We start from the raw sequence: 14846 nt of genomic DNA on the forward strand, positions 1-14846 counted from the left end.
TTTAATCGAATTTCGGAGTGCCGTATATAATTACCATTGAAGGAGTACGAAGTGCCGCCATTCCCCGCAAGATGGCGCCACTTCGGCCGCGCGAGTTCCCAGAAGCCCTCGCGCGAGGATTGCGCCGAGGCATCGCGCACATAACCTGCAAGCGCTCGCCTATCTACATTTTTCCACGTTTTACGTCGGAACTTCCGTGGCGCCATCTTCACGACGCAAGAGAAATGCCCAAGGACTCGTATTCATCGTCCATTTACCGTCTCGCATGGTCGCGTGTGACATAACACGTCGTTTGATCCCATCACACGCCGGACGCTGCAAGACCTCGTTGCGTCCTTCTCGCACCCATCACTGAGAAGGAGGAACGGAGAAGGATGCAGAGATGATCTCGCAACGTTCGAGGAGGGTCCGGAGCGCATAGAGAACGCGACGCTGATTGGCTGCTAGAAGCTGGTACGGTTTCGCACGAGCAATCCCCGGGGCTTCGAGGAACCGCGGGCAGTCGGTTCGCGACTCTCGTCGCCGGTGGATCGTTCGGGTGGGGTTATGTGACCGGCGCTAGTTCCACGACAGGAGCTGAGAAACCCAAGGATCTCCACGGTATATACTGCACCGGGCACGTAATTTACGCCAGTATTTGTAAGAAAAAATTAGAAAGTAAGACCTAAATGAACCGTTACGCGGCTGACCGCTATACAAGGGGGTGACGTTCGCGTTACGCAAATCGCGCGTACAAATAGCGCGTACAAATAGCGAGAAGCGGGCCACGAATTAATTCGGCCTGCGGGTCGTCCTATGAAATCGCCGGCTTTACGGCCGATTGTAAATATCTGGTGCCGCCGACCTCGATGAGAAACGCGGGACTATCTACCTATCGAACAAAGAACCCCAAACCGGTAGGAGGAAATCAATTCTTCGTAAATCTGCATTCTATTCATCTACCGACTGAATTTACATGTATCACTGATTACTAGGATGTCAGGGAGGTATACGGAATTGATGCTCATTCATGGAACGTTAATTTCCCCGGTAGTCGAGGCTGAATTTAAGAGTAGCCGAAAGGCGATTGAAGAGCGTTGCCTCGTCATCGTACAAATGGTTATTAAGCTCGACCTCCGCTGTTCTTGTTTCTGCTCGTGTTCTCGTCGAGATTGTGCGCACACGTGCCGAGCACGAGGAGGCGTGACAATCGTAGAGAAAAAAAAGACTGCTTCACTGAAGATAAATAAGAAAGAAAAAGAAAATCACTTAACCGTGTTTGGTTCATCTGAAAACATGCTTGTCTAGGAAAGCGAAGTTTCAGTTGAGTTAACACCGCGACCGGAAAATCCATTTCTTCGATGGACCTGAATTTTAGAGACGATCTTAGTCGATGAAGCGATATTCATTAGACCGATTTATTCGGTCTAATAAATATTTAAACAATGTTCTATGGTCGATAGAAAAATTGTACCGAGTGAGGAAATTATTTTTCTGCGTGGTTGTATGTGCAGAGCCACTTCTGTCATTTACCCTTGACAGGTGTCACGTGACCATGGATTTTCATGTCAAGCCTCTTTTGACGCGACACGTGCTTCGTGATTTCGGTCGTTGACCGGCGAGTTTGTGTTAATAGACCTCGAAGGAGACACGTCCTTTACCCAGCATTTCCCGATACTGTTATCAGGTCTACGTTGTACCCATTACACTCAGGGCTGAGGAAAAGGCTGGTAACTTTGAGTTTCCCATTGCGGAATCGTGCAGCAGTGCCTCTGACATCTGTATCATCCCTGTCATTTGGCGATAAGATAACAAGCGCGCGCTTATTTGCGGTCTGCCACACGCGGGGAGCAACGCCACGAGCGAATATTAATTAATATTCACACCTGGGCCGACGTTGAGCGTGAATATCAATTAATGTTCACCTTCAGAGCGACGCCGAGAGTGGATGTTAATGTTCATCCCAGGAGCGACGCCACGTGGGAATAATTATTAATATTTAAAACATGCCCCACGTGGCTTCCTACCTGAAGGAACTCTGCGTTTTATACGGAGAACTTTACGGTGGGCTCTTAACATATATCTGAAGGTTGGGAGAAGAAATGTAAATGAGCGGGGTATTATTTTCGCTTTTTTAACCGGCGTTGTTGGTCTCGCCCTCGTGACGCCTCTTAACTCTGGCTCGCTCTCGTAAACTAGTAAACTAGTTTCATCGAAGGATTCATTTGCGGAATCGGCCCAAGTCGAGTCACGCGGTGGGATGTCAATTGACATCGCGAGCATACTAGAACGCACACGACCGAGTACATCGGCGACCACTCGATGGGGCTTTGAAATTTTCAATTGCCTTCTGAACGCTTCCGGACCCTGAGATATGCTATTAGCGTTTTTTAATCTTAATTTTAAGACAATCTCGAAACAAGCTGGGGGGTAAAATCGAACCGTGTCGCGGTTTAAGGACACTTGTTGCACCTTAAGGCCGATGACCATTCGAGTTAAAATACTTGACCAAGGATTAATTAATTAATCGGAGATTAAAGTTAACCGCTGTTATATTATATAGTACTGACAACCGCCAACTCTGGTTATCGGTGCTATATAATATAACAGTGGTTACTTAACGACAAATTTTAATCTCCCATTGGGATAATCTTTGAAATTGTTACTAATCCGAGATTATTCCTACACTGGGGAAAGTAATTTTCATTTAACCGAATGGTACCAAAGAGGTATTTCGTTAATTCGAGGAGTCATCATAGTTACCTCGAATAAATTGAATGCTACGTGATTGTGATCACTTAAGTCGAATAATTGGTCTTTGGATTAATGAGATACTTTTGGGGGGGTTTAAATGTTCCTTTGGTTCGAGGGATTTTTTCTTTTTTTTTGTTTCTTCCACCGCGTGGTTTGGGAATTTTATGGTAGTGTCCTTAGGGCCCTTAGGGATCGAAATTCCTGATATTCGGATCGCAAGGGATCGACGGCAAGGAGACGTCGATCGGCGCCGATAACGAGAGAGGGGATCCGTGGAAAAATTGCAAAGCGACGGAGGCGACTGCTCGGTCTGAGGTCGACGAATGGTCGCGGGCGGTTCCCGAAGCCTCGAAAACATGGAAGTACCTCGCTAGAGCTCCCGATATACCCATCGTTATTTGTTAACGGTATTACGGAGGTTTGCCGATCGGCGATAAGACTGTTTGAAAGGAAGGCATCGGGCATTAATCAAGCGAGGCGCAACCGTGACACCGAAGGTCGCTCGTTTTCTCACCGCGAGAACCGAGCACTTGACCGTGTTTCGCTTATTGTTGGCGTTAAAAATAAGAGAAAAAAGAAAATAAAAGTGTAACTTGTTGCCTAAGCTCCTTCCGCGAAGCCTGGAAAAATTGCCAGGCCTCGTGATAAGGGCTGCCCAGCTTGAAGGAAAAAAAAAAAAAAAAAAGAAGAAATTCGTCCCGAAGAAAATGGGTGCATTCAGAGGAGACAACTGTTGAGTGATCGGTTAGCGCTCATCTGCTCAATGGGTACGTTTACTCAACATGTTTACTGATCAGATCATTCTGATCGCCATTTTCAGCAGAAAATCCCAACATGTTCCCAACTCATCGGTAACCGATTTTCTCCTCTGAATGCACCCATTGTCAACTGCGGAAGTAACCTCGAGGTCGGTTTCTCGTCGCGGCGCGAATTTCAACTTTGGTTTTTTTCATCCGGGATCCAGCGTATCATAGTTAGTCATAATTTATCAATGTCTAGAGTAGTTGGCGTTAGATTTAGTTCATGCGGAAGGATGAGTTTCACGTGTCTTTCGATGGATCCGTTGCATAACGAAACGACTAGGACAAAACGCCGAATCATGCGACGTGCTTGTTCCTCGCTCCGTGCATGCCGCGTAATCACGGCGACGTAATCGCCGTTGTAATTGCCTTCGCGAAACGCTTTGTCGAGCTGGAATGCAACGGAAAAGCTGACGAGCTGCGATGTTCAGAGCAGCTGGTAAATGATCTGGCCGAGGTGGGATTATACGAGAAAAATCAAGTGTCATCCCGTTGCGCAATTGTGGTGGACGTGCGTGGAAATTGCGAGTCGGTGTACGGAGGAGGAGAGAGATTGCGTGGAGCAATGATTGTAAACACCGACGAGCGGCACGAAATACCCTTAAATGATTCTATTAATCATTTGGATTAATTGGACTCGATTAGATCGGGTTTCTGCGATACCTCATTGGCTCGTTATCTCCAGCTGCTCTAAATGTCCTTAATTCTATCACATTTTATATGATATTATTATTTAGCGTTATGGAATTTCACTTTGCCGTAGTCCGTTTAATTGGGAAAAATGTACGACTCGATATGGGCGACGATGAAAGGGTGTAAAGATAACGCCGGTATTACCTTGGGACACGTGTCATTGCTGCGACAATATTTGTCTACTGGGACAGACGTACAGAGAGAAAGCATTGTCATGGGATGAGTAGTCGATCGTTCCGTTACCGATCACCGTTTCTCTGACGAGGCGATTTTCATCCCGCCGATAAGAGCACTATCAAGCGGACCATTAGCCTTCTAATTGAGCACCTGTGCGATTACTGATCTCCCGGATATAGTGCATAATAAATTCGATCGACCGTATCATCTGTATCTTGGAATCGCGTACTTGAAGAGGCGTACTCGAGGTAATTGCAATTAGGGCCTCGAGTTGTTCGTTATCAGGGGAGTCTCGTTAACGATCGAGTTGAAAATATTCCACTCGTGCGTCTGTCGATCAATTCACATTGTGGAAGTGTCAATGAACGACGGGTTATCACCGATCGTGGGAAATCGCGATAAGTAGCTGTCGATGACAAGGCGATGTAAATATAGCGCGCTCGGTTTTACCCGAATCCGCGTAAAGAGTTGTTTGCTTGACAGATCGAAGTGACGTAAACGGTCAAGGTTAATCCGGAAAATGTTCTAGTTGAGGTGTTAGTTTTTATTATTTAGAGGTATTATTGGTATTATCATTTTGTAGGATACCTAATTGTAATTTGCGGAAGGTACTGCGTCCTTTAAGGCCAATCCCGATATGTCTTACTGATAGGGAACTGATATGGAGGAGCATCTTAATCTAGATCCATTTTATTTCCATCAGGACATATCGGTATCAGTTTTTATTTTATTAGAGGTATTATTAGTATTATAATTTTGTAGGATAACTAATTGTAATTTGCGGAAGGTACTACGACCATTAAGGCCAATCCCGATATGTCTTACTGATAGGGAACTGATATGGAGGAGCATCTTAATGTAGATCTATGTTATTTCCATCAGGACATGTCGGGATCGGTTTTTATTTTATAACCGTTACGAGCCGTTATTGGTGCCCAACTCAGGCGCAATGACACACCTATGAAACGATACGCCCGAGATAAGTATTTTCCCACCTTGGGAGGAATCGCTCGACGGAGGCACGTCCTTACCGATAAATACAGGCTTCGTTTTCGCTCGCGGGTTACTCGCGTCGGAGATTTCTTCCCGCTCGCGGTCGTAGTTTAAGAGTAAACTCGAGTGACGACACCTTGAGGAGATAGTGGTTGATAGCGGGATTTTAGATACCGTAGAAAAAGGACCAATTCTCGATTTGATGTGCGACACCTGGTCGAATTGAAGTCATCGTACAGGGTCGGTGAACAGAGATTTTCTTTACTCGAGAGCGAGACCGTAGTGACGTGATAATAATTTAATCGGTGCATGGTGCCATTGTGCTTATCAATATTTCTCTCGTCCTTACAGTGGCGAACGATCGGAGCACATGCCTTCGGAGAGCTGACAGAGGATTCGAAGGATGGACACGACAAAGTCAAAAGCTAAACCCAACCCACGGGAGATGGCGAATTCCCTTTCGGTGCTGCTTTGGTGGTAAGTCATTGAAATATTAAATCAACACGGATGACGATCTACTCTCCTTGACATCGCATCGAGGATCTGTAATGCTGGTTTTATATATACTGAACTTATTTCTACGTAACTTCCAAGTACGTCAGCTAATGATAACGAGTTTATGTCTGCCAGGGAGAACCAGAGTAATGACTTTTTATCTCCCTCGGCCATTGAGTGCTAAATATTTATCGAAGCACTTATCTGTCAAGTGATCTTTGCTTGGTGTCCGTCTTGTATTGGTTTATTCTAATTAATTGTACAGGCTTATGATGAAATCCTGGACTTCTCTCTTCGTTACAGGTGGACGATAGATCTATTTAAAAAAGGTTACACGAAGATACTCGGAGTCGACGATTTGTACGATCCTGTGAAAACCGACCGATCTAATGTACTCGGGGACAGATTAGAAACGTAAGTACCCTCTCGTTAGTTGTCATAGTTGCATGGTCTTGCCAAGATCTTGCAAGAGATTGGATCGTTGTGCTTCTAGGCGGTGGAACATAGAGTTGGAGAACGCGAAGAAATACAAGAGGCACCCTAGTCTCTTGAAAACCATCTTTCGTACTTTCTTGTGGGAGTATTTTCTACTTGGACTGATGCAGATACTCAATGAGTTTCTAATAAGGTGGGTATACTCGACACTTTGGAAGTCCCTTTAGTAGTTTCGGTCATGAAATTCGCCGAAAACTTGAAGAAATCGAGCTGAGAGAGGGAACTTCATGTCCGCAGATTGGGAACTCCAATTCTCCTCGGTGGCCTTTTGCGGTATTTCAAGACTTCGCCAGTGGAAACCTACGAATCCGCACTCCTCTACGCTGGTGGAATTTCCTTGGCCACTGCCATTAACGTGATTTCCATAAATCAGGCTATATTCGGAGCTTTCCATATCGGTGGAAGGATCAGAGTTGCCGTTTGCTCGCTCGTATACAGAAAGGTCAGTCATCGAGGCAGCGCCCCCTCGTCGGGGAGATATAATTTTCAATAACTATCATTCTTCCTACGTTTGCTTTTCTCTTTACTTCAGCTTGGTTAGAGATTGCGGTATCTACACGTTGAAGTTTTACCAACGACGAGATAAATCTCGATGTTAGCAAATGCCCGCGACGCGGTGAAATTATTGGCATTAGCTCGGGGCGGATAATTTATGCGTAAATTAATGAGTATTCGTTGAAACAGGCTCTGCGGCTTAGTAAGACAGCCCTGGGAGAGACCGCTCCTGGAAAAGTAGTCAATTTGGTGGCTAACGATGTCAACAGATTTGATCTCGTTTCTATCTTCATACATCATATGTGGTCTGCGCCGTTATCGACGCTAATCATAGCGTATTTTCTTTACACCGAAGCTGGCTACGCAGGGTTGATCGGTATAGCCGCAGTGTTTATCGTGGTACCGATTCAATGTAAGTCTACAAATTACAAATGACAATTAATTCAAGACAAGTCTTTGCTCTTCCTCGCTCTTATTCTATCTCTTCGCTTTATATCCAACCAGTTGGTGGACCCGGCGTTGCCGGGACTAGTTTTGTATTATTCTTTTAAATAATTTCCTAAGCGGTGAATATTACTTTTAATCTTTTTATCCTTCCCCCCCGTTACCGTATTATAATTTGGTCACGCTTCTAGCTTACACCGGAAAGCTCTCTTCGAAGTTCCGGCTGCAGACCGCCATCAAAACGGACGAGAGGGTGCGACTGATGGACGAGATCATCTCCGGGGTCCAAGTAATCAAGATGTACGCATGGGAAAAGCCTTTTTGCGCGATGGTCGAGCTTGCCAGGAGACTCGAGCTGCGTGTCGTCACGAAGAGTTCTTACATACGTGGCATTTACATGACGTTCAACCTTTTCACGACGAGGATGGCTCTGTACTGCACCCTCATCGGGATAATCATGCTGGGCGATCGCAGCCAACTGAGCGCTGAGCGAGTCTTCGTCATCTCCTCCTACTTCAACATCCTGGCTCACACCATGTCCGGCATGTTCGTCCGAGGTTTCGCGGAGATCGCGGAATGCCTGGTGGCTGTAAGGAGGTTGCAGTACTTCCTCATGTACGAGGAATTCCACGGAAGCAACGCGTCGGCCCATCGGAATCTCAGCATCTCGGACGGTACCGTAGAGTCCGACACCGGAAACAACTCGAAGAAACTGTCGAAACCGGACCTACCCTATATCGATGACGTCGACGAGGTCGAGGACAGTAGCACGGAGAGGAGGAAACACAATGGCCTCATCATACTCGCGAGCGACTTGCTGAAGACCGCCAACCTTGTCAATGGTAACGCCAAGTTTTCCTCGCTACGGAATCGTCGCTTCCGTTTGCCACTAAAAACCACCAGATCGGGCCTTGGACATTGACTGTTCACTTGATTACAATGTTTCACCAATTAGAGACGAGCTATGTATGGAATCCGCGGGGTGTTCGCTGAGTCAGAGAACGTTGAATCGTGAGATTGCAGTTTCTTTGAGATGCGCAACTATTACGGGACTGTTCCTTGAACTTGGGTTTATCCGGAGTTCGCACTTTTCGAGTGGCGTCAGTTACAACGCTATTGTTCTCGTACTTGCGAGCGGAGCCAATGTTGATAAGATTTATTTTTCAGAGAGGAAAGGCGATACGACAGCCCCACACCCGTGGGCGGTCAAAATGAATAACGTTACCGCCAAGTGGGAGCCGGGTCAGTCGGAGAACACGCTGGAGAAGCTAAACCTTGAGGTGGAAAAGGGAAAGTTATATGTCGTCGTCGGAATGGTCGGGGCTGGGAAGAGCTCCTTGCTCGCGGCGATCCTTGGGGAAATATCTCTCGTACAAGGCGACGTCAAGGTCAAGGGAAAACTGAGCTACGCCAGTCAGGAGGCCTGGGTCTTCGGTGCGTCCGTCAGGCAAAACATTTTGTTCGGTCAGCCTTACGAACGCCATCGGTATCAGCGTGTCGTCAAGGTCTGCGCCCTTTTGAAAGACTTCAAACAATTTCCCCAGGGCGATCAGACCGTCGTCGGGGATCGAGGTAGCTCCCTGTCCGGAGGCCAGAAGGCTAGAATTAATTTAGCTAGAGCGGTATATAGACAGGCAGACGTCTACCTACTGGACGATCCTCTCAGTGCGGTAATTGATACAATTATCATACACGTATTTCCTCGTGGCCTATTTACGATATCGTCCAACAATCTTTCCAACAGATTCTGATCGCGTTAATGCGATTCTCTTGCGTGTAGAATAATTTATGTACGTGATTACGTTCCACCAGGTAGACGCCCATGTAGGCAAGCACTTGTTCGAGGAATGCATTCAACGGTACTTGTACGGTACCACCAGAATTTTGGCGACTCATCAATTGCAGTACATTAAAGCCGCCGATGCGATCGTCCTGCTGGACCAAGGGAAGTTGAAGATTTATCGGAGTTACCAGGAGTTTACGAGCTCGTGCCCTCAGTACGCCGATTTGATCGTGACGGAGGAAACGGACACGAGCGAGGAGGCTTCCTTCGAGAGGTCCGGAATTCGACGCCAGGTCTCCACTTCCAGCAACAGAGTAAATACCGATGTTAATTAATATTCAGGTAGTTAGCGGAATGTAGCCTAATAAGACTCTCGTTGGAATAGAGCAGGACTCCAGATGTCAGCGGTGGGGACACCGACGTCGAGGACGACGAGGCCGATCAGGAGAATCAGGAGAAATTTCTAGAAGGCACCTCTCGCGGAGTCGTCAAGGGGTCCATCTTCTTGCGGTATTTCTTGTCGGGTTCCAACATCTGCGTCGGGATGATCGTAGCTCTGCTCTTCGTCCTCACTCAATTCTTCGCCAGTCTCAACGATTTCTTCATTCCGATTCTGTGAGTCGATATCACCGACCTCGACGACGTTTATTCTTACAAATAGCTATTTTCCACGTATTTCTATTTTTATCCATTTTTTTTTAAGGGTTGGCTCAGAAGAAAGGCGCAATTACCTTAACACTTTGAATACGACTGAGAATGTCACTAGGGTCACCGAGAACAGTGGCTATGAGGACTTCCTTCCGTTTACAACTTACATATACATATACTCGACAATTGTGATAGCCATATTTATAATTGGTATCGTAAGGTCGCTGACATTTTATACATTGTGTATGCGATGCAGCCAGCGGTTACACGATATGATGTTCGGCGCATTGATAAGAACGGGGATGCGTTTCTTCGACACGAATCCCAGCGGGAGAATTCTGAACAGGTTCTCGAAGGACATGGGAGCAATAGATGAATTACTGCCAAAGGCTATTCTAGATGCCGGCCAGGTGATCTTAATGATGTGCGGCTCCTTGATAGTGTCTTGTACGGTCAATCCGATTTTCCTGGTACCGATATTGATCCTGGGAACGGTCTTCTATTGGATCCGAAAGGTCTATCTAAAGACGAGCAAGAATGTCAAACGCTTGGAGGGAATGAGTGAGTCCTCTTCGATAATTCATTTATTTTACATTCTTCGGCATTAGACGCGACAAGTGAAGCTTAGTAACATTTGTAGATCTAACCTGAATTATTTACACCCATAGCACGGTCCCCAGTGTTCACGCACCTCAATGCCACTCTCAATGGTTTGGCTACCATTAGGGCGTATGGTACTCAAGATATCCTCAAGCAGGAGTTCGACAAGTTCCAAGACGTGCACACCTCTTCCTGGTACATGTTCATCGTGACAAGCACTGCATTTGGTTTTTCTTTAGATGTCTTTTGCTTTATATTTATTACCGTGGTCACCTTCAGTTTCCTCCTGCCTAGCGACTGTGAGTAAACCGCCAGTTAGATTATCCTATATTTTCGACAAGGCGCCGCTTCGTGACGTGGAACGATCAGGGTCGATTTCGATAAGGGACCTTCCGAGTGCGATTTCACAGATGTTCGGTTTATATATGTAGAACGATTGGACGGAAAGCGGGAAATTAGTCCAGCGGCTTTGCGTCGGCAGTTACTATATAATTGCGTGAATTCTTGTTTAGCTTCCACCGGAGGACAAGTGGGGCTGGCAATTACGCAAATAATGTCTATGACCGGAATGATTCAGTGGGGCATGAGGCAGGGTGCAGAGGTTGCGAATCAGATGATGTCCGTCGAGAGAGTCGTCGAATATACCCGGCTGCCTCCTGAATCCAACTTGCGTGACACGGGAATGGCGGAGATGAAGAGCATACAGAGCCTCTCCCCGACACCGTCGCCAGCTCCGAAAGATTGGCCCACCAAGGGACACATTAAATTGAGAAACGTCTATCTGAGATACAGCGAGGACAGCCCGCCAGTTCTGAAAAATCTAAACCTAGAGATTCATCCATCCGAGAAGGTTCGTAGAAGGGTTAAAGGCGAAGAGAACGATGTCTCATCGCGGTCTACTTTATCTAGGTGGGCATCGTTGGAAGGACCGGTGCTGGGAAGTCGTCCTTAATTTCCTGCCTCTTCAGGCTCGCAAAGGTGGAGGGTGTTATCGAAATCGACGGCGTGGACACCGGCTCGATATATTTGGAGGACTTGCGTAGACAGATTTCCATAATACCTCAAGACCCCGTCCTATTTTCTGGAACGCTGCGCCGGAATTTGGATCCCTTCGACGAGTTCCCGGACGATGCCTTGTGGGCGGCCCTTGAGGAGGTCAGTAAAGACCTTGGTTGGCAGGCTGGTGAAGAGGGGACTTTGTTGTGAATCTTTTAGACAGGAATGTTAAACATTTGATTGTGGTATCAGGGAGTAATTGATTTTAACAATTTTAGGTGGAGTTGAAGGAGGCCATCATGGCGACTGGAAATGGGCTGGAAAATCGCGTCCAGGACCGAGGTGGTAATTACAGTGTCGGGCAACGGCAACTGGTTTGTCTTGCTCGAGCTGTACTGAGAAATAACCGAATATTGATGCTCGACGAGGCTACCGCGAATGTCGACCCTCAGACCGATTCTCTTATCCAACGCACGATAAGGACCAAGTTTGCCAGGTGCACAGTACTTACCGTTGCCCATCGATTAAATACCATAATGGACAGTGATAAAGTCCTGGTCATGGATAAGGGTCGCATAGCGGTAAGCGAATGTCATTACTTTTTATTATAATATTATTCTATGTTATTTATATATGATTGTTGCGCGTGTTCCAGGAATTTGATCATCCTTATGCACTATTGCAAGACAGTTACAGTAATTTCAATTCAATGGTGAGAGAAACTGGTAGAGCTATGTACGATCAACTTGTCAGAGTTGCAAAACAAGCCTACTTGGCGAAGAACAAAGATTCGCCAGCTGAGTAATCGAGTACTTGAAAGAAGATCTGATAGTATCACCGTTTTTGTATTTATTGGAGGGATAGATAGAGAGAGAGAGAGGATCTGACGAGTGCTTCGGGCGTTCATTGGAGAATGCACGCCATACTTATAGTATACTTATATTTTTTTAAATAGGAGTCCACTGTGAGATAAAGTGAACGTATTAAGATTTCTGAAACTAAATCCTCTTCATCGCGCGTATATAACCTAAATTAATAATAATTATCATGAAGAGGAGGCGCTTCCCAAGTACACGTAATTCTTTCGGCGTAAGAATTTTTACTTTCTATGAAATTCAGCACATACTAGACGTATGTGCACCTCTACTGATCTTAAAAAGTATTACGTTAAGAAGTTCTTTTTTTTTCTTCTTTCTATCATGCTATTGTCAAATGGTAATTCAGTAGTTCGATAACTCCAGTAATAATTGCTACAATTATCCCAAATCGATGCTGCCAAATACACTTGTTACCTACCTTTTTACAAGTATATTAAATTAATGCAGTACTTATATTTGTACTTCAAATCATATTACGCGTATTTCATAAAGTCTGTGATCGTCAGGATCGTCGTGGTATTTTGACCGTAGACGAGTTACGGACATCTAGGTCACGTTATCAGCCAATTATTGTTAAAGGGAGTCCAATGTTTACAAATGCTATTATTGTATTTTACTACCACTTAAAACAGCTCTATTATAAGTATAACTTACACCTGCATTCATTAATATCGCTTCGACTTCCTGTCATTTGGGAACCTCCTACGTTTCCAATCTTAATCGATTCTTATATCCATTTGAGACAAATCTTTTGAGAGGCGGCATTAATGAATTCGTGCGTTCATGTATAAATACCTTGGGAGATTGCTTTCATCGGAGTTGAATACAATAGACATTAGTTTAATAATAGTGACGGGGAGAAATGATCACATCGGTGCACGAATACAAGAAACTAGGGTACGTGTACAATTTGTTTACGAAATCATTCCAGACTTGATCACCCGAAATATTGACATTTCATTAGGTGTGCATGGCAATATATTTCGATTCATCGTCACTGGATGTTGTATCCTGTTAATGTGTATAGAAGAGATTTAGAACAATTGTACATACGGTATTTTGATTACATAATATTCAGTCCTTAATCACACTTGTAACAAATATGTAAATGCAACTAAATATCAGGTCAACCTTGCAAATATGACCGAGGTGATGTATATTACTTATCGATAGCCTCAGTTTCTTGGTCAATTAATAGGGATAGGTGGTACGATTTTTGAGTTCCACTTACTTAATTGTACAATCACACAACGAACTGAAGTGCGCTTATCACAAAACTGGGAAGATATATACACTGTATGGCTATGTACGTAAAACTGCATTTTATGTTAAATAAACGTTATTAAAATCATTTTATTTCTCTGAGAAACGAGATTAAAGGTGCAGTAGACCTACAAATACTTATCGGTGTTCACTGCATCCGATAAAAGCAAATAACACTTCCTTGCTAACATTGAGAATTATATTTTTCAAATGCTACATTCTTTAATTCCATATTTACAAAAAGGAATAATTCACTTAAGTATAAAATCATTTGGATAATCCATAATTCTTGGGAATTGTTCAACTTCTTCTGTCGGTATATGATCCAATCTCACTGGGACCGGTCTTAACTGGCGAATTTGGCTACTAACATTTTGTAAAATATCCTCCGGAACATCATCATCGGGAAAAATATGCAGCCTTTCCATTGTATATCTTCGTTGAAGATTGCCCTTCATAGCAGTGTATACAGCTTTTTTCACAATCTGTAAAACAAAAAATTGTAAATTCTGAGCGAATAGTTGTAATTAAACGACGTACCATTGTTGGATCCTTTCTATGCAGCTCCCATGCAAGAGTCCACGATGCTCCACCATGGTACGTGTTGTGATGAAAATAAACTCGTTTTCTCCAATCATCTCCCCGCAATGCTATACGTCTGCTGTTTATGACAACTACATGATCTCCGCAATCATCTGAATGGAAAAAAAGAGTATATTTCTAAAACCGCTAAAATTTAAGACGCAAGCGATTAATTTTAAAGAATATCTATTAATTTAATACTAACTCATCGGATGATAAATCGGTTTATGAAGTCCCTGTAGGTAATGCTTTATTTTCTCAGCACTGATGTAGGGATCTTGCCACGTAGCATCGTATATATGCCATGTTCGGGCAAATGTTACCCATTGCTAAAAGTAAAATTTCCTTAATAATTTAACGACTGAACTTAAACGTAATGTAATATAAACAATAAATAATGGTACTGGATTAGCTAACCTGAGCTCTTTGGATTACAGACATTTTGTATGGTTAGAAATTGAACATCACATGTCCGACTTAAAAAACTGATGTACCGTATCGAATTTTAAAAACGTTCCCAGTTTTAGTTGTACATTAACTATTTATGGGAAATCGTTAATTAATCACACGACCCGGTTACTTTCAACTGTTTTCAGCGAGGTTAAGACTGGGAATACAAGGAATAGTATGTACCCTGCCATTCATCGATGGTTTCCTCGCGGACCTACTGCCCTCTCGAGCCGCGCGGCGTACTAGCGGCGGGAGCATACTTGTTAGGGCGTATTTTAAATCTCGTCACCTCTCATCTTCTCTTTGCATTGCATTACCTCA

The 14846-nt window shown here is 44.5% G+C and overlaps 2 protein-coding genes across 4 annotated transcripts; one reads left to right on the plus strand and one right to left on the minus strand.

Moving 5' to 3' along the window:
- Positions 1-255: 255 nt before the first annotated feature.
- On the plus strand, positions 256-13581 carry LOC105696662 (probable multidrug resistance-associated protein lethal(2)03659). 3 transcript variants are annotated; one of them, XM_012419283.2, is made up of 16 exons: positions 256-616; positions 5748-5873; positions 6195-6305; positions 6385-6519; positions 6624-6828; positions 7071-7293; positions 7517-8167; positions 8493-8995; positions 9138-9422; positions 9494-9723; positions 9812-10317; positions 10425-10655; positions 10869-11206; positions 11266-11511; positions 11631-11933; positions 12008-13581. In XM_012419283.2, the coding sequence occupies exons 2-16, from the start codon at positions 5800-5802 to the stop codon at positions 12155-12157; spliced, it is 4191 nt and encodes a 1396-aa protein (XP_012274706.1). In that variant the 5' UTR covers positions 256-616; positions 5748-5799; the 3' UTR covers positions 12158-13581. The 3 variants fall into 3 exon arrangements, with proteins under 3 accessions (XP_012274706.1, XP_012274705.1, XP_012274704.1); XM_012419282.2 differs by having other exon boundaries at positions 256-600; XM_012419281.2 differs by lacking the exon at positions 256-616 and adding an exon at positions 5264-5636.
- Positions 13582-13678: 97 nt separating this feature from the next.
- Positions 13679-14698, minus strand: LOC105696665 (39S ribosomal protein L13, mitochondrial). The gene is made up of 4 exons (XM_012419292.1): positions 14493-14698; positions 14281-14404; positions 14034-14188; positions 13679-13978 (listed from the first exon to the last, which is right to left on the minus strand). Exons 1-4 carry the CDS (start codon positions 14514-14516, stop codon positions 13745-13747), a joined length of 537 nt encoding a protein of 178 aa, XP_012274715.1. The 5' UTR covers positions 14517-14698; the 3' UTR covers positions 13679-13744.
- Between the last annotated feature and the right edge of the window lie 148 nt (positions 14699-14846).

This window comes from Orussus abietinus, unplaced genomic scaffold (genome assembly GCF_000612105.2).
Source record: "Orussus abietinus isolate OABI.00-Male unplaced genomic scaffold, Oabi_2.0 scaffold23, whole genome shotgun sequence".
In the NCBI taxonomy this organism is placed as follows: Eukaryota; Metazoa; Arthropoda; class Insecta; order Hymenoptera; family Orussidae; genus Orussus; species Orussus abietinus.

Bases quoted from the DNA above. Each gene is read 5' to 3' on its own strand.
- LOC105696665 (XM_012419292.1), bottom strand. From the start codon at position 14,516: ATGTCTGTAATCCAAAGAGCTCAG. The intron at 14,405-14,492 runs GTTAGCTAATCC...TTTTACTTTTAG, and splicing joins CTGTAATCCAAAGAGCTCAG to CAATGGGTAACATTTGCCCG. The intron at 14,189-14,280 runs GTTAGTATTAAA...TTTTCCATTCAG, and splicing joins ACCGATTTATCATCCGATGA to ATGATTGCGGAGATCATGTA.
- LOC105696662 (XM_012419283.2), top strand. From the start codon at position 5,800: ATGGACACGACAAAGTCAAAAGCTAAACCCAACCCACGGGAGATGGCG. The intron at 8,996-9,137 runs GTAATTGATACA...ACGTTCCACCAG, and splicing joins TGGACGATCCTCTCAGTGCG to GTAGACGCCCATGTAGGCAA. The intron at 9,724-9,811 runs GTGAGTCGATAT...TTTTTTTTTAAG, and splicing joins GATTTCTTCATTCCGATTCT to GGTTGGCTCAGAAGAAAGGC.